Consider the following 20,032-nt stretch of genomic DNA (forward strand, 5'->3'; position numbering starts at 1 on the left):
AGAAACTTTTCAAGATGGGTGGTGACCATGGTGGCCATTTTGAAGTTGGCCATTTTGGATCCAGCTTTTGTTTTTTCAATAGGAAGAGGGTCATGTGACACATCAAACGTATTGGGAATTTCACAAGAAAAACAATGGTGTGCTTGGTTTTAATGTAACTTTATTCTTTCATGAGTTATTTACAAGCTTCTGACCACTTATAAAATGTGTTCAATGTGCTGCCCATTGTGTTCGATTGTCAATGCAACCCTCTTCTCCCACTCTTCACACACTGATAGCAACACCGCAGGAGAAATGCTAGCACAGGCTTCCAGTATCCGTAGTTTTAGGTGCTGCACATCTCGTATCTTCACAGCATAGACAATTGCCTTCAGATGACCCCAAAGATAAAAGTCTAAGGAGGTCAGATCGGGAGACCTTGGGGGCCATTCAACTGGCCCACGACGACCAATCCACTTTCCAGGAAACTGTTCATCTAGGAATGCTCGGACCTGACACCCATAATGTGGTGGTGCACCATCTTGCTGGAAAAACTCAGGGAACAAGCCAGCTTCAGTGCATAAAGAGGGAAACACATCATCATGTAGCAATTTCGCATATCCAGTGGCCTTGAGGTTTCCATTGATGAAGAATGGCCCCACTATCTTTGTACCCCATATACCACACCATACCATCATTTTTTTTGTTCCAACAGTCTTGGAGGGATCTATCCAATGTGGGTTAGTGTCAGACTAATAGCGGTGGTTTTGTTTGTTAACTTCACCATTCACATAAAAGTTTGCCTCATCACTGAACAAAATCTTCTGCATAAACTGAGGGTCCTGTTCCAATTTTTGTTTTGCCCATTCTGCAAATTCAGTGCGCCGACCTGGGTCATCCTCGTTGAGATGCTGCAGTAGCTGGAGTTTGTAAGGGTGCCATTTGTGAGTAGCTAATATCCGCCAAAGGGATGTTCGACTAATGCCACTCTCCAGTGACATGCGGCGAGTGCTACGCTGTGGGCTCTTGCTGAATGAAGCTAGGACAGCCACTGATGTTTCTTCATTAGTGACAGTTTTCATGCGTCCACATTTTGGCAAATCCAACACTGAACCAGTTTCACGAAACTTAGCAAGCAGTTTGCTAACTGTAGCATGGGAGATGGGTGGTCTCGTAGGGTGTCTTGCATTGAAATCTGCTGCAATGACCCGGTTACTGCGTTCACCAGACATCAACACAATTTCTATCCGCTCCTCACGTGTTAACCTGTGGGACATGTCAATGGCTGTAAACAAAGAGAAACTTGTAAATAACTCATGAAAGAATAAAGTTACGTTAAAACCAAGCACACCATTGTTTTTCTTGTGAAATTCCCAATAAGTTTGATGTGTCACATGACCCTCTTCCTATTGAAAAAACAAAAGTTGGATCCAAAATGTCCGACTTCAAAATGGCCACCATGGTCACCACCCATCTTGAAAAGTTTCCCCCCTCACATATACTAATGTGCCACAAACAGGAAGTTAATTTCAGCAACCATTCCTATTTTATTAAGGTGTATCCATATACAGTAAATGGCCCACCCTGTAGTATTATTTATTATGCTAGAAGTATTTATAAAAAAAGTTTTCAACTGAAACAAAATCCACATTTAATATGACTTTACTTATATTTTCATAAGTGCATTATTTCAGATGATTGATTGCTTTTAAAATTATAACAAGCCCCAAAGTTTACAAAGATTAGTGGGTCTTGTGCCACTTGTAAGTGTGAATTTGTTTAAACTCTTTGTTAATTTCTACTGCACAGAAAAATTGCCTCATGAACATTCCAATCACAACACCAGCTCTGCATTTCCTGTGTCTCAGTGTTTACAGCCTTTACATTATTTTGAAATCATAACCTACTGACAGGATCTATGCACATCTAATTTACAAAAGTAAAGTTTATATACATATAGAGAAGGTTCTTCACAGAGCTGCTTTGCAGCACTGGGGTAGAATTTGATGATTTATATATATATATATTTTTTTTTTTATTTATTTATTTCAGCATGGAGGCACAGTGGGTAGCTGCTGCCTCAGCAGTTAGGAGACCCGGGTTCGCTTCCGGTCCTCCCTGCGTGGAGTTTACATGTTCTCCCTGTGTCTGTGTGGGTTTCCTCCAGGTGCTCCGGTTTCCTCCCAGAGTCCAAAGACATGCAGGTTAGGTGTATTGGCGATCATAAATTGTCTCTAGTGTGTGATTGGTGTGTGTGTGTGCGTGTGCGCGCCCTACAGTAGGCTGGTGCCTTGCCCAGGGTTTGTTTCCTACCTTGCGCCCTGTGTTGGCTGGGATTGGCTCCAGCAGACCCCCATGACCCTGTGTTAGGATATAGCGGGTTGGAAGATAGATGGCTGGATGGATCTATTTATTTATTTATTTTTTGACACTTCTTATGAAAAACTGCAAGTTTGTCGTACTTGGGTGAAGATACTTATTTGTGCAAAATTAGCTATTATTAAGTTGAAACTAGGGAGAACAAAGAAGCATCCTGGGTATACTTCATTCTTATGAGTGAATTGGTGCATTCTCAGATTGCATTGTTTGAAATCCTCCTTAACCATTTTAAAACTATTATCTGTGCTTTTATTTTTCAGGGACTACTCTTGTCTGGCTGCTTTGTTTGGGATGTTTATTGGCCTGTACATCCTCCCTGAATGCAGTTCTTGGCTTGTGTTTGCACCCTGCTTCTTTTTTTTCATAATCTACTTGGTTTCTAGGGGCCTAGGCCTCTGGAAGATGACTAGACTTCAGATGAAAATAAGGAGGTGTAGCCAAAAGTTGGAGGAACTTGCTGCTAATAGTCGGGCATTCACCAACTTGGTCAGGAAAGCACTGCGTCTGGTGCAGGAGACAGAAGTCATCTCTAGAGGGTTTACCCTGTAAGTCTTCTTGGGATCTGTTTTTAGGTATTATCTCAGAGTGTTGTTTAAAAATTAATTTTTGAAGTATTAAGTAGTTTTAAGAGTGAAAGGTAGGTCAGAATTGACTTACAGTGCATCCGGAAAGTATTCACAGCGCATCACTTTTTCCACATTTTGTTATGTTACAGCCTTATTCCAAAATGGATTAAATGCATTTTTTCCTCAGAATTCTACACACAACACCCCAAAATGATAACATGAAAAAGGTTTACTTGAGGTTTTTGCAAATTTATTAAAAATAAAAAAAATTGAGAAAGCACATGTACATAAGTATTCACAGCCTTTGCCATGAAGCTCAAAATTGAGCTCAAGTGCATCCTGTTTCCCTGATCATCCTTGAGATGTTTCTGCAGCTTAATTGGAGTCCACCTGTGGTAAATTCAGTTGATTGGACATGATTTGGAAAGGCACACACCTGTCTATATAAGGTCCCACAGTTAACAGTTCATGTCAGAGCACAAACCAAGCATGAAGTCAAAGGAATTGTCTCGAGGCACAAATCTGGGGAAGGTTACAGAAAAATTTCTGCTGCTTTGAAGGTCCCAATGAGCACAGTGGCCTCCATCATCCGTAAGTGGAAGAAGTTCGAAACCACCAGGGCTCTTCCTAGAGCTGTCTAGCCATCTAAACTGAGCGATCGGGGTAGAAGGGCCTTAGTCAGCGAGGTGACCAAGAACCCGATGGTCACTCTGTCAGAGCTCCAGAGGTCCTCTGTGGAGAGAGGACAACCTTCCAGAAGGACAACCATCTCTACAACAATCCACCAATCAGGCCTGTATGGTAGAGTGGCCAGACGGAACCCACTCCTTAGTAAAAGGCACATGGCAGCCCGCCTGGAGTTTGCCAAAAGGCACCTGAAGGACTCTCAGACCATGAGAAACAAAATTCTCTGGTCTGATGAGACGAAGATTGAACTCTTTGTTGTGAATGCCAGGCACCGTTCATCACCAGGCCAATACCATCCCTACAGTGAAGCATGGTGGTGGGGATGTTTTTCAGCGGTAGGAACTGGGAGACTAGTCAGGATAAAGGGAAAGATGACTGCAGCAATGTACAGAGACATCCTAGATGAAAACCTGCTCCAGAGCGCTCTTGACCTCGGATTGGGGCGACGGTTCATCTTTCAGCAGGACAATGACCCTAAGCACACAGCGAAGATATCAAAGGAGTGGCTTCAGGACAACTCTGTGAATGTCCTTGAGTGGCCCAGCCAGAGCCCAGACTTGAATCCGATTGAACATCTCTGGTGAGATCTTAAAATGGCTGTGCACGGACGCTTCCCATCCAGCCTGATGGAGCTGGAGAGGTGCTGCAAAGAGGAATGGCCGAAACTGGCCAAGGATAGATGTGCCAAGCTTGTGGCATCATATTCAAAAAGACTTGAGGCTGTAATTTCTGCCAAAGGTGCAAAGGCTGTGAATACTTTCCGGATGCACTGTATAAACACCAGATACTTATATTTATTTATATTCCTATAAACATTTATATAATATGTATTTTTATTTAGCAGTAGTATTTGCAGCCACATATATATAAAAAAATGAAAGTGTTAACATTTAATTCTAAAAAGTGAATATTTGCTTATTAGTTACGAATTCTAGAAATAAAATATTTTAGACTGTGTAGTACATATTGTCTCGATGTGATAACACATCCCATGAATGGCTGATGTCCTTCCCATTTAGATGCCCATGATCATAAAAGGGAAACTGTGAGAAAGGATTAAATATTTGTATAGATATTCACATTTTAAAGTGGTATTTAATTATTGTTTATTTGAAAACTTTTGGCATTTCATATTTTTGTTTTTGGTTATATTAATGTTAAAACCTTTTAATGCTGAAAAAATGTCTTTAGTCAGTTCTGTTATTTCATTTTTTTTTTTACCCTTCTTATGAATACAATTCTGCATGTTATACTGTATGCCAAGCCATTGGGCACATAGAAAGGGTAAATATAAATTGACTGTCCAAGTGAGCCTATGATAGCTGTTTTTTAGTATTTCTGTTGTCTTTTTTTATGTTTAATTTAGATTTATATATGACTGTATCTTTTATTTTAGTACTGTACCAGACAGTCACCTGTTATAATTTTTCTTTTTCATTTTGTTAAAACAATACTTTTACACATTCAAACAAGTTAATTGACGTTGATACATTCAGTAAGTTTTCTATTTGAATAATGCTAGGATTTTACAAAAAACAAAATCTGTTTAAAAGCATTTTCTGCTTACCGCAATGTTGATATTGCATTTGTTCATTCATTCATTCAGTAATTTTTATAAGCAATAGTTTTCAGTGGTAATGCAAAATAGGAATAAATACAGTGTGCACTCACTCATACCGAGTCTGTGTCACCAGTCATTTTAACTTACAAGTCTTTTAGGATTCCAGGGAAGATAAGAGTAAACAAATATGAACATAAGATGAATGTGCAAATTTCACAAAGATAGTGCCTGAGCCAGGGTGTGAATCCAGTACTATGGAGTTGTGAAACATTATGCACTGACTGCAGTTCTTCCCAGTGCTGTTTATGAATTAAATGTTTAATTTATTTTGTAGTTGCCTTTTTAATGTTCAGTCTGAACACAATCAAAATGCTTATGAAAGGTTTGGGCTCTGTCACTGTATCCATGGCCCGCCCTTATCATATAAGAATTTTTAATTTTCCATGTTCAGAATGGTTTTATATTGCTTTACTGTATAATCTGGCATACAATGACAAATTGCTTTTGAAAGTTTTTTTGCATTTGAATTAGTGTTTTAGGGAGTTACTAATTTAGTAGCCCCTTGCTAAATACTGTTTTATGGCTGTAAAATGAAACAAATCCATATCACTATTTCTCAAAATAGACAGACTTAATCTCTTTAAATTGAGTTTATAAAACCAGTATTTTTAAGATAACTGTTAATTGTGCTCCTACCCAGTGGTAGTCGTAAATAAGAAAACCCAGCTCAACATGTACACTCTTTAAAGAAGGCATACCAGCTGGTCATATTTTCTGCCTTTCTTTCCTGTTCAGATTGTTTCTGTGCAGACAGCTCTGTAATTCTACACTCAGCAGACTGAAGCCTTTATACTCTTTAGAGCTATGCTTTACAGCATAAGGTAATTTGATTCCAGAACAAAAATAGTGTGAAAACAGAGAAGTATTTTGATGTGAGTACACAGTGTTGGCCATAAACAGGAAAATCTTTGTTAAATCTTATTTGGCACGAGGTACACAGATGAGTATTAAACTAACTTTTATTATTTAAGATTCTTTAAAATGGAAGGCACTTTCCCAGTAGATTGATAGAGTGCTTTTGAGTAGCTTCCTGGCTAGAAGCATGTTGTACATACTGTACATTGTCTAAACATCCTATCAAGACATTAGGCAGTAGGTCTTGTTAACTCCCATTACCAAATTAACAATGGTTACAAATTAACAATGCATCCCTTATCTTGTACAGACTGTTAAAATTTTTCCAACCATCTGTGGCAGTCATTAGAAAGTAAAATCAGGGTAGAAAGAGGCAATAGATCAATTAAAATGTCACATGTTTGGTACAATATTCAAAAGTGCTTGCATTCAACAGGAAATTGTTTAAATTGTTAAAATGGATGAGTAAATCACAGCTAACACTCTCCCAGTTTCCAGTATCACAAAGGTGGGTAGCACAGTCTTGATCTGCTGTGGAGTTGTTTGAGGATGAATTAGGTGACCAGTATGAAATGGTTAATAGAAAAAAAATAAACACAGTATTTTGGACATTATTATTACAGTACAAAATGTGTTGCTGTAGCTTAAATTTAATTCTACATTTTTGAAATTAAAATTAAAGCATGGTATGTAACAAATTGCATTAGAAGCTATAACCAAATTGTGTGTTTTGTTTTCAAAATTTTTATTATTGATGTGTATGTATAGTACTTTTCTAGAAATATGCAGTTTCAAGAAACATTTATAATCATCTCCACTTATTTGTGAAATCATTTTAGATTTTGTTCTGTCATTGTGAATCTGTATCCTGCCGAGATCACTGTTTCACCAACTTTTAATCTTATCCCCAATCTGTCTCCTTTTAAACAGCTTATTTTGTCTTTTGTGTGTATGGTTTCTGAGACGTTCTGGGACATCTGTACAGTTGTATCACATTTCACTTTTCAAGTTTGCTTGACAGGGTCAGTGCTGCTTGTCCATTTAGTAAAGCCAGCCAACTCCGCAGCCAACAGCTAATTGGTCTTCGGAAAGCAGTTTACAAAGCCCTGCGTGCCAGCTTCCGTGCTGCTCGACTTGCCACCTGCCACATGCTGAAGTCATATCCCTTTTACAAAGAGGGGTGAAATTATAGGCTAGTTGAAGGGGAGGGTTATTAAACCGAAGAGGTTATAAGTTTTGAAGTTCCATTATAAATCTGCTTTTTATATAATACTTTTTATAATAAGATGTGTTGATTTAAAATTATCAGATCTGTCATGAAATAATTTAATGTGGCATGAACTTTATTTTTTTATCAGATTTGCTACACGTATTATGCAGCATGCTTAGTATTCTTTTTAAATTCAGTAATGTATTTGATTTAGGTTAAACTTCTGTGTGTCTTCTGTGCCTTGTCTATAAATACTAGAAACGTAACTGTTGTTGCAGTTTCAAAATATATTTACAGTGCCATGAAAAATTTTGGAAATTTTTTAAAATAAATGTTTTCAGGCCTTCATCTAAAATTGTACAATTATATAAGGTCATCTGAGTGAACTATGTACACATAATCTATATATATAATTCACTAAGCTAGACACCCATGGAAAGGCAAGACAACCATGGATAGCACGCCGGAAGGGGCGTGGACTCACTAAGCCGCCGACAAGTGAGACACCTATGGCGCACGCAGGAAGGAGCCACACCCACCAAATCCAAGACCATTGTATACGATGACAACTCACAGAGCCACGGCCACCAACTTGGATGCAACGACACAGAAAAAACAGCGTAATTTATATTCGTCTGTTATAGAGGTCACATGCAGCTCCGACCCACGTTGTCTGTTAATAGAGGCATGTTTCTCGCGGAGGTGAATCGCCATATGCAGCGTGTAAAACTGTTTGCGAGGGGTATCCCATGGGATCCTTAAAACATTCCTTTACAACTGAGGTTAAAACACAATGAAGTGAGCAGTCTTTAAAAAATGAGTTTTCGGTTATGATGCATGACCGCATGCACCATCGCAAACTGTTTTACACGCTACATACAGCAATTCGCATCCACGACGAACATGCGTCTTCTTAGATGCTCCTGCACTTTGTACACACCCCCCTCCCACCTCGCTACCATTGTGGTTGGGTGTCTTGGTGGATTATATATAGAAAGGCAGCCAAAACCGCACAAAGTAATGAAAGGTCTACGTGAGTCACAGGTGCATCTGGACTGTGCAAAGACGGCAACGACTCGAGTGATGAGTTGGAGGTGGGCACATGAGCAGGCAGTGCATACTGGACAAGAAATCAGCAGACTAGCATGACAGAGGGAGCGGAGTGGACATCCTTCTCCTCTCCTCCTGTTCCACCCTCCGCACCTGAGCGCCGCACGGACGATTGTGTGTTGGTTCGTTCCGTGCATTGGTTAAAACCCAATGAAGAAAGCAGTCTTTAAAAACCAATAAGCCCTATGCCTCTGTTTCATTACCATCTCACCTGCTTCACCAATGCAGGCCCTGCAACAGTCGAGACGCTCTCGGCAGCTGACCTTCTCTGTGCCTGACCGGTTCACACAGAGGCACCACATGACCAGGCGGTGTGTATGCTTCGAGAACGAGGGTGGACGCGACAAGGCTATCTAAGAAGAGGCATGTTTGTCACGGATGTAAATCACTGTATGCAGCATGTAAAACAATTTGTCGCGAATGTGAATTGCTGTATGCAGCGTGTAAAACGTTGTATTGTATGTTGCCCTCTCCAGAGTTGCATCTTTTTATTCACCTATAGTCGTATACACAATGAAGTGAGCAGTTTTTAAAAACCGAGTTTTCGGTTACAACGCACGCATGCACCATAGCAAACTGTTTTACACGCTACATACAGCAATTCGCATCCGCAACAAACCTGCGTCTTCTTAGATGCTCCTGCACTTTGTACACACCCCCCTCCCACCTCGCTGCTACCGTGGTCGGATGTCTTGGTGGATTATATATAGAAAGGCAGCCAAAACCACACAGAGCAATGAAAAGTCTACGTGAGTTACAGCTGCATCTGGACTGTATAAAGACGACAACGACTCGAGTGACGAGTTGGAGATGCGCACATGAGCAGGCAGTGCATACTGGACGAGAAATCAGCAGACTAGCATGACGGAGGGAGCGAGTGGACGTCCTTCTTTTCTCCTCCCGTTCCACCCTCTGCACCTGAGCGCTGCACGGACAATTGTGTGTTGGTTCGTTCCATGCATTGTTACAATGTTGCTTTTCTTGCTGATTTATTATATTACCAATTTTTCAAATGTTAATTTTCTCCCTGTGCTTAAAAATTATTAAAAACCGGCCTGATTATGCGGCGTATGGTACGCCGCGGGTTGGCTAGTGTTGTTTATTCAATTAATAAAGTTACCAGACACCATCTGAGACTCTGTGAAAAAGAAATTGTCCCATTACGTTTAATAAGTGATTGTTCCACCTTTAATGGCAATGACAGCAACAAAATGCTTCCTGCTATTCATTATTAGTTTTTCACATCACTGTGGAGTTATTTTAGCACACTCTTCCTAGCTGAACTGCTTTAATCCAAAAACATTGATCGAGTTTCAGGTATGAACTTCTTGTTTTATGTTTTGCCACAGTATTTCCTTTGAGAAATAAGTCCAAAAATTTAATTTTAATTGTATAGTCATGAACACTGACAATTTCTAAAGCAAAAGAAGCCTTCAGAACTTTGAAAGATTTTTTTTGTGGTCCCCCGGATAGTTTTACTGTTCACTTTTAGAGTACTGTTCCAAATGTTTTCCCTTATGGAAATTATGGTTTTTACAGTGGTTGAGTGGAGTCCCAGAGCTTTAGAAATTGCATTATAAACATCTCCAAACTTCCTTTGATCAAGTCATTACATGTTTGTTGAATGCTTATTTTGTCACCCTTGACTCTGACAATAAATATCACAATAAGCAAGTTTTATATTGCACTGTAAACAACCCTGACGTGTTCAATCATCTGAGTTTACCTCTTTAATTGGGTTGATTTAACTAGGAGGCAGCGGTTTTTAACAGTTAAGTTTACTGTACAGGCACATTAAATAGATAAAAAAAACTTTACATTATTTGTTCACTCACATACCCTTTGTCTAATATTTGATTTTGGTTGAAGGCGTGAAAACATTCAGTGTCAAAACTTTGCATTAATAGAGGAAATCAGGAATGGCCAAATACTTTATCAAGGCTCTGTATGAAGGGAAAATGTTTGTTATAATTTTGCCACTGGAATGATGTTTTGATACTAATTGACTTTTCTCTATGCTGACATGCAAATAAGCATGATAAAAATTAAAATACACGTATTTTAAAAGAATTACATTTTATACATATTTGCGAAAACTGTCCACAGCTTATTGCAGTTTTCTCACCTTGTTTCAGTAACTGATGTCTTTACATATGACAGTAGATGTCACATGGTTTTGAATGGGCTAGTATTTAAAGAGAATTGATGCTGCTTAATCTTTAAATAACCCTCAAGAACAATCAAAAACATACTGTGGTTTTGAAGAATAGAAGTGCCAGGAAATAAACCCTTTGAAATTTGGTTTCATTAGGTTGAAATCACTTCACACTGCCGTTGTAACTGCTCGTGTGGATGGGACATCTACAACAACAACAGCATTTATTTATATAGCACATTTTCATACAAACAGTAGCTCAAAGTGCTTTACATATTAAAGAATAGAAAAATGAAAGACACAATTATAAAACAAAATAAATCAACATTAATTAACATCGAATAATAGTAAGGTTCAATGGCCAGGGGGGACAGAAAAAACAAAAAAACTCCAGACGGCTGGAGAAAAAATAATCTCCATAAAGGTAGGTGGCACACTGCAGCCTTAACAACACCAGAAGACTTGGTGTAAATCCCAGCCCAAATAACGTTCGGTATGGAGTTTACCCATTATGACATACTGTATTGGTATGGGGTTTACTCTTGTTTTGCTTCCATACCCCAGAGATATATGGTTGGTTTGATTGGTGGATCTATACTGCTTGGTGTGAGTGTATATGTAGGTGTGAATGTGGCCTGTATGAACTGATGCCGTGATCATAATTTAATACCGTTGTGCACCTGAAGCAACAATGGCCTGGATTGAGAATTATTAAAAGTTAATGTATGGATAGATTAATCTTAATAAAAGTATCTCTGTTATATACTTTGAACAGGATTTACTGTACTTTATATTTCTCACAGTAAAACTGGTTAACCAACTTGCATGTATAATCTAGACTCTAGTTTTATCTGCAGTTCATCTAGCATTTAATTCAAATTCTAACAGCATAAACATGTGTAGTTTTAAACTTGTTACTGTATCCAAGAATACATGTATTTGCATATCTTATTTCCTTAACATTATTCTTTAATTATCCTCTAAACTCTGAGATTGACAATGTAACCAACTATGTGTCCATGGTGCCTCTAAAGGAGTTAGGTCTAGGTCTTTGTGAGGAAAACCTATCTGATGAGCAAATCCAGGAACTCACAGATGACTACAGCTTGCCTACTCTCAAGGTACAGTACGCCTCCGTACCTCATCTACCTATATTTCTGGTGAGAGAGGTTACCCCTAATTCTTCTTTGATGACTTTATTGGTAAAACAATTGATTTTGCCCGAATGTTATGCAATTTACTTTCGGGTATTTCAGTTACTGAGTATACTCGACTCAAGAACGCAAAAACATTGGGAGGGAGTGATTAACATGTGTCTGTTATTACAATTTTATGTCTCATTTGGGTATGAGTACTCTTTTTTAATAAACAGTTATTCCTGTACACTGCCTACTTTATTTGAACATTTTTTTAAAAAGTAGTTGATTGGATAATATCTTGTATTGACTATAGTATACTAAATTGTTAAATAAAGCCTACTACTTGAGAAAGGATGTGGGTTTTTTGTGCACAACATGGAAAGACAGAGCATCAACAAAATGACATACCTGTTGAACTGTGGTGGTAAACAATAAGAATTTGTAGGCATCATCCCTACAATGGACTGTTTTTTTTTTGTTTTTGTTTTTTTCCCCTTCTTCTTTTCAACCCCCACCCCCCATACATAGTGCTGGTTCTTTCTTTTGGTCTGTGCTCCCAACATTTACTCTGCCACTACAACCCAAAACTAAATTTGATTTGAGATTGTTGTGTTATGAATATTGGAGTTTTTCAGTACTTGCTTCCCAAGACAGGAGGAGTAATCAATCCAGTCTTCATTATAAGATACTTAGATAATCAGGAGTTATGAACAAATCCAGCAGTCAGTCTCTGAAAACATTTTAAGTCCCAGCAAGTTGAAAGCTAGCATTATATTTTTAGTTGGGAAAGAGAAACTATAATGCAAAACTAATAATTTTAAACTTTCTCTTCTAACGATTGTTTTAGGTCCTTTTTCAGTTGTGGGTTGGGCAAAGCTCAGAGTTCTACCGGAGGCTGGCTTTGCTCTTATCTCCAGCTCAATCATATACAGACTCTGGAAAAATCTCTAAGCACCTAATGTATCAGGTTGTGTCAGAGGTGACTGGATCAGTGTACCACACCATGACTGTATGTTTGGACGATCTTCGACGCAGTTATGAGTTTCACCGATATTTTGAAATGCAGCACCAGCCTCATGGAAATGGAGAACGCTTTCGAAAGGCTAGACAGAAGTGTAGAGATCTGAACAGCCTGTACACTGCCGTACGTAGCCTTCAGCTTCATCTTAAGGCATTCCTTAATGAGTAAGTACCTTCAGCTAGCACATGTTAAAGGCTTTAGTCATTTTATTACCTTTTTTAACAAGGGGGGAAAGTTGAAAGTAGGTAGTCAAAGACTGTTAGATTTGCCAGAAAGCTTACAGCTTTGTAAGTCCTTGTCAATAATTACTGTAAAATAAGACATACATTCCTGAGTTCTTTGATGACTAAATTTGCTAAGCGTCTTTCTCATTCTAATATAATAGCAAGGTTAAGATTCCCAGAGTTAATCTAAATTAGACTGCAATTTAGTAATGTAATAAAATGATCATATGGAAATGGTGTTTTATCTATTACTGCTCCAGAAAAGGATATTAAAGGGTGACCCTGACACTACTCCATAGATAGGTACTGCTGTGCATAGTGTTCGCTCTGGAAATTTTGCACAGAAAAATAAAATGCAGACTGAATTGCTTATGATTGGTCAAATATGTTGTACATAGCTGCCACCCCCTTACTGCTATAAGGAGCTACAACAATGTCACTGCAACTCTCTGCATCTGCCTAGCATTACTGAACCTACTTTATCCAGTTCATGGTCACACAGGGCGAGAGCCTATTCTGACAACACTTTCTATAAAGTAGGAACTTCCTCTCTTTTAAATAAACTGGAAAAAGTAACTTGTAGTATTTCCAAATAGATTATGTAAAGTATTTTATTTTCTGTTTTTTCAAACCACATGAGTATTAGTATTTTTCAGTTTCTTCCTATTTGTAGTTCAAATTAGATACATAGGTAGATAGAACAAAGAAAGTTGATTTGCCCTCAGGAGGAAGTCTGGCTTTTTACAGAAGCATTTTAAATAAATGCATAAAGAGATAGATAAGTAAATAAAAAATACACATACAAACACTATGTTAAGAACACACACCAGACAAGAACTAATAATTGAGCTTGGCCTTTTAATTAGCTTGTGGATTCAGTGGGTCTCTCTTGAAGTGATGTTTCCAGCCCCAGTCAACCACAGTGTAGAAAATTCCACCAGCCATGACATAGTTATAGAAGATGTGAAGGATGTCACTTACAACATTAAATAACATAATTAAAGTAATGCATGTTAAGTTTCTCTTGCTTACATGAAATTGAATTGCATCTGGAATGCTAGTCTCTTCTTTTAGAGATGACTTTTAGCAGCCATGCCTATTCTTTATAAAGTGTACAGCATATGTAACACCAATTAATTCCATTGTGCTTCTGCTTTATTCCTTCCACTTTTGTGCTCAATATGATATTGTTTAGCTATGTTTGTACTTGGTTTCATAGATTCTAAAAGAGTTAAAACAGTGGAGTCTGAACATTCACAACATATCTGTACCAGTTTCCTTCCTTATACTCTGTTTTTCCTCACACATCCCCAAAGGTGTGCATATTTGGCTATTAACAATTCCATATTGGCCCATTGGGAATATGTGTGTGAATGAGTGACTGGGTCTTGCAGTGGACTGGTGACAACCCCCTTTAATGGCTGTTTTTCTGACTTCTGCGAATTGCTGCTGGGATAGATACCCCCAACTACTACAATACCAAATTGTTTTTCAGCCCATCTCACCCATATTTAGATAAGTGCACCTTATGAGAAGAATATAGGAGTTAACAAATCTACATCAAGACAGCGATCAAGTAAGCTAATAGGATGTGAAGTTATATATCACAATATGTGGAGTACAAGTCAAAGCTGGTAATGTTTAAGTTATATAACACATTAGTGAGGTCTCACATGGAGTACTGTTAAGTGTAGTGCTAGAAAGAATCCAGAGAAGAGTGATGAGGTTTATTCCAGGGCTGCAGGGAGATTAAAGGATTTAAACCTTTTCAGTTTAAACAAGCAAAGATTAAGAGGTGACATGATCGAAATGTTTAAATGTAATTAAATAGTAGCTGTATACTTACATACAGAAAATGTATTAATAATAGTTTTTGTTAATTTTTCTAATATTAGCCATATAGTGTAACAGACTTCTGGTCAATTGCATACTCCAAAAAATCAGTGTATAATAATATTCAAGTCTTAAAGCATTAAAGTACAAAGCTAGTTTTTTTAATATTGATAATAGTAGTAATAGCAATTATTATCATAATAAACATTTTACACAAAAATACACATTTACATTTAGAAGAGAATGAGCTTTAATTGTATTCTAATGTAAATTTTTTAGGCTAGCCATTACTCACTGAACTAATGTATTTGCTTTGTATGATTTACATTCTTCTGATAACAATAAAAACTCCCCATACAGAACAAATTCAGTCTTTAAAGCTGACCTCCAGAAAGCAAACAGCATTTTAGGTGGGTTGAATAAGCTAATGTTATTTTCAACACACACTTTCAGTTACATTGGATAAAAAATACTTTATTGAATTTCAACTTTTTCTAGCTATGCCATTAAATTATTCCCTTTTTCTTGTAACTTTTATAATTTAGGAAAATACAAACTTGATGGCCCTGATACAGTAGTTTTGTTAAATTTTCTTTTTGCTAAATTTTTTTTTCCGAAATGTTCTTTTTCTTTAGCACTGTGAAGTATCCACTTTCTGACTAGATATTGAATACACTATAGTTATTTTAATCTGCAGTGTATTTTAATTTTTGAACAAACAGTAGTCATTTTCTGCATGCATTTTCTACTGACTTTCAAGTGTCTTTGTGGGTTAATTTGATTACTGCAGTTTACCCTTGAACAACCCAACATGCTTGTTTGCGTGGTTTGGCTACTGTAAATTAGCCTAGTATGAATGACTGTCTCCTTCATCTCTAATTTTTTTGCATATTAAAAAAGGCAGTGTCATAAAATGGATAAAGGAATAAACAACAAGGTACATATATCTTCTTATAGGGTGTTTATAAATAATTGTTGCATATTTTCAGTATAACACTTTGAAATATCGTTTGATGATAATGATTTTAATGGTTGACATTAAATGTAGAATTGTGTGTCCATTATTATTTACTCAAAGCTACTGTACTAACTTGTATCTTAATTTTACTAATGAAGATAATCCATTGTTACGCTTTTATTGTAGCTAATGTATACAGTATGTGATATGTATGTATCATGTGCTCTGGAGTCACAAAAAATAGAATAGACTGCACTCTAATGCCTTAGGTGTGTGTTTACAATTCCAGTAATTGTTCACTTCAGCTGTAATGTTAGGCTAAGATAATAGAAAATTTAATCAAATAAATCCTGGAAATCACATTCCTCAATTTTATTATTTTTCAATTATTACATACCTCCTTAATATGCATATAGTTAAATCTCACAAAAACTACACATAACTCATTATGAAAAGCATATATGACTGTGATGGATTATTTTCATTTATTTCTTTAGGGTCATAATCCTGGAAGATGATCTAGAAAAAATGATGGTTACAAAAGACCCAGAAGAGAAAACATGTTCATTGTATCTGGACTTGGAACAGAAACTAAGTTTTATTCATCCTCATATGAAGGCAAGCACTAGTTGCTGGGAAGAAGCAGTGTCTTTAATAGACAAAATGGTGCGCAGAGGAACTGACCCTAAAGGTAGCATTTACTCTGGGCACTGTGTTTGTTTCTTCTTATATTTGGACTGTTTCTGTAGGATTTAACGGAGCATTTTATTACTTTAAAAATAATAAATTTATTATTTAATTATAAGTAAGAATATTATTAAAACAACCATTAATGATTAATTTAGCTGTGATAAACAAGCCAGACTTCTTAACACTAGAATCCCTGAAGCCTATGAAAAAACCCGTAATCCCGGCCCACCTTAAATCCCTTCGTACCTCTCCATCAGTGTCTTTTGTTTTGTAAATGTGTCTACAGCACAAGCAGCCTGCTGTCCCATCCCCCCTTGATAGAGCTCAACTCAGGGAAAAAGTTCTCCCAGCTCAAGCCAAGGCTACTTATCTGCATGTGAAATTCCTGGAGTTGTATAGGGTAAATAATAAAATATATCTTTATTTGGAATACATGCATTTCATGTGTGTTCCGTGTCAACAAAGATCTGGGTAAATGTAGAATGAAAGGAAACACAAGGCAAGAAATGCGGAACACATACCTAAAGCAGGAACTTTTTCCATGTTATACTAATAATGACATGAAGTGTATTATTTGTGAAGACTTTAGTCCAAATATCAAATAAACATGTGTGCTTTTATTCAGGAATATAACCAAAGGGAAAAAAAAGCATTTGATTTACATGTTGCTGTTAATCGACAGGGAGTTTATAAGTGTTCTTGAGTGATGCAGAGGTAAGAACTGCTGCCTTATAACCCAAAGATCCTGGGTTCGAGACCGGGGGCTCTGCGTTTTGAGTAGTGAGCTGCTATCATTATTATTATTATTATTATTACTAATACTATAATATAATAAAAACATACATTGATTTGAGTCTGTAACACCCGGTGTAAATTTTGGTAACTTGTAAAAGTTAGCGCATGTTTTTTTTATTATTCAGTTTTATTCTCTCAGTGACGTTCACATGGTACAATGAACTTACCTCTCCCTCCCTGATTTGATGGCATTTATCTCCATTCTTTTCAAAAGAGCAGTGATGACCACAGTAGATGCTGTGACTGATACCTGCTCAGAACTATTTGTTGTACCAGCAATCAAAGATATGATGTCCCGTGACCGCTATCAGACTCGACAAAGGCAGGACCATAACAACAGACAGCTTCTTCACAGCACTTTCGCTGGCTAATAGACTTCTGCACCACAAACAAACTCTGCTAAAGTAAAATGGAACTTCCACCTGCAGCTATAGTCACTTTAGTACGCAAGCAATGCACCATGCTAGTGTTTAGATCTGGCAGTGTCATGCTGATATTGTGGTCAGCAACACAGGAGCGTCGCAGGGGACTGTACTTTCTCCGGTCCTGTTCAGCCTATATACATCAGATTTCCAGTACGACTCGGAGTCCTGCCACATGCAAAAGTTCGCTGATGACACTGCTATTGTGGGCTGCATCAGGAGTGGGCAGGAGGAGGAGTACAGGAAGCTAATCAAAGACTTTGTTAAATGGTGCGACTCAAACCACTTACACGTGAAAACCAGCAAGACCAAGGAGCTGGTGGTGGATTTTAGAAGGCCCAGGCCCAGGCCCCTCATGGACCCTGTGATCATCAGATGAGACTGTGTGCAGGGGGTGCAGACCTATAAATACCTGGAAGTGCAGCTGGATGACAAATTGGACTGGACTGCCAATACTGATGCTCTGTGTAAGAAAGGTCAGAGCCGACTATACTTCCTTTGAAGGTTGGCGTCCTTCAACATCTGCAATAAGATGCTGCAGATGTTCTACCAGACGGTTGTGGCAAGTGCCCTCTTCTACGCGGTGGTGTGCTGGGGAGGCAGCATGAAGATGAAGGATGCCTCACGCCTGGACAAACTTGTTAAGAAGGCAGGCTCTATTGTAGGAGTAAAGTTGGACAGTTTAACATCTGTAGCAGAGCAACGGGCATTAAGCAAACTCCTGTCAATCATGAAGAATCCACTGCATCCACTGAACAGTGTCATCTCCGGGCAGAGGAGTAGATTCAGTTGCAGACTTTTGTCACTGTCTTGCTCCACTGACAGACTGAGGAGATCATTCCTCCTCCACACTATGCGACTCTTCAATTCCACCCGGGGGAGTAAATGCTAACATTACTCAAAGTTATTGTCTGCTTTTACATGCATTTTTATTACTATTTAATTTAATATTGTTTTTTGTATCAGTACAGTATACTGCTGCTGGATTATGTGAATTTCCCCTTGGGATTAATAAAATATCTATCTATCTATCTATCTATCTATCTATCTATCTATCTATCTATCTATCTATCGAATGGTGTATGTGCCCAAAACGAAGAAGTCTTTGATTTCAGTCTGTAACATCCGGTGTATAAAGTTTTGCTACCTGTAAAAGTCATCGTTCAAATAATATAAACAGACACACACGCTGGTGAATCATGTCTTCTGGGTATCTTGTTGTGAGTTGAATTTATTGTTTTTCAGTTTTATTCTTCAACTAGCAAAATACCTGCGCTTCGCAGTGGCGAAGTACTGCCTTAAAATTTTTATTAAGAAAAAGTAATTATTTTTAAACTAAGGGAAAATATAAAAATAATTATTTGTTAAGGATCTCTTTGTATACCATGTTGTCAGTTCGGCCCTCCGGTTGTAATATGACCAAGCTGTGCGCTGAGCTTACTCTTGAGCATGCAACATACAGTTGGCCATGTGAAAAGCAATCCTGTCTCAAATCAATGCCAACCTTTTGTAGGGTCTGTCCCAGAGACTTATTAATTGTCATTGTGAAGCAGAGCCTTACTGGAAATTGAAGGCGTTTGAATTGAAATGGGAGATCAGAGGGTATAACGGGGATGCAAGGAATAAAAACGCTCTCACCTGAGCCACTGCCAGTAAAAATAGTTGCCTCAATTAGGTTCTTTTGCAGACATGTGAGCTGAAGTCTCGTGCCATTACAAAGTTTCGGTGGCTGTAAGTTTCTCAGTAACATTATTAGTGCCCCAACCTTCAAAATGAGATTATGCTCAGGAGTTCCTGGAAGATTCAGAGTGTTGAGAAACTCTACCGGATAGTGCACCGCGTCTTCCACTTCTACAACTGAATCCACAGACTGATATGTTTTCGGTTGTGAAGGTAGTTCTTGAAGTAAAATGTGGTTTATAGTCGTAGTCATGTCATTTTTTGATATCAGGATAGCTCTCTGTCTCAACCATGACACGTCGTTTTGGTGGATATTTCGTAGATTGGGGTAAACATTTTGAAGAAGGCTTTGTAAGGTATTCACGAGGAGACAGAGATTTGTAGGAATATTTATTTCACGATTTTCTTGAATGAAGGTTCCATCACCTATACTCATCAGAAAAGCAGAGAACTCCCCGGCTTTTTTGTCGCCTTTCAAATGAACTCTCATGTGTATTCTTAAAGTAACAACATTGATTTGTGGCCATAGGTATGAAGACTTCAGAGATGCTTTAACTTTGTCAGCGCGTGTTCCTCTGGGCATGACTGGTAGAGTTTGCCGGAAGTCTCCAGCCAGCAACACTGTCAAGCCTCCCATAAGTTTGTTGGTGTTTCGGATGTCTTGGAGGGTCCTGTCTAAAGCCTCAATACCTCCTCTGTGTGTCATAG

At 38.0% G+C, this 20,032-nt stretch overlaps 1 protein-coding gene across 4 annotated transcripts in view; it reads left to right on the forward strand.

Moving 5' to 3' along the window:
- vezt (vezatin, adherens junctions transmembrane protein) overlaps nucleotides 1–20,032 on the forward strand; it is an 89,161-nt gene that overhangs the window by 39,315 nt on the left and 29,814 nt on the right. For 3 of the 4 annotated variants that reach the window (XM_039761252.1, XM_039761251.1, XM_039761249.1), the window contains exons 5-9: nucleotides 2,619–2,903; nucleotides 7,097–7,246; nucleotides 11,536–11,683; nucleotides 12,549–12,886; nucleotides 16,235–16,428. In XM_039761252.1, coding sequence (XP_039617186.1) covers nucleotides 2,619–2,903; nucleotides 7,097–7,246; nucleotides 11,536–11,683; nucleotides 12,549–12,886; nucleotides 16,235–16,428 — 1,115 coding nt within the window. The remainder of the gene's footprint in view (nucleotides 1–2,618; nucleotides 2,904–7,096; nucleotides 7,247–11,535; nucleotides 11,684–12,548; nucleotides 12,887–16,234; nucleotides 16,429–20,032) is intronic. The other variant, XM_039761250.1, reaches the window with a different exon arrangement.

The sequence above is a fragment of the Polypterus senegalus genome, chromosome 8 (genome assembly GCF_016835505.1).
Source record: "Polypterus senegalus isolate Bchr_013 chromosome 8, ASM1683550v1, whole genome shotgun sequence".
Taxonomy (NCBI): Eukaryota; Metazoa; Chordata; class Cladistia; order Polypteriformes; family Polypteridae; genus Polypterus; species Polypterus senegalus.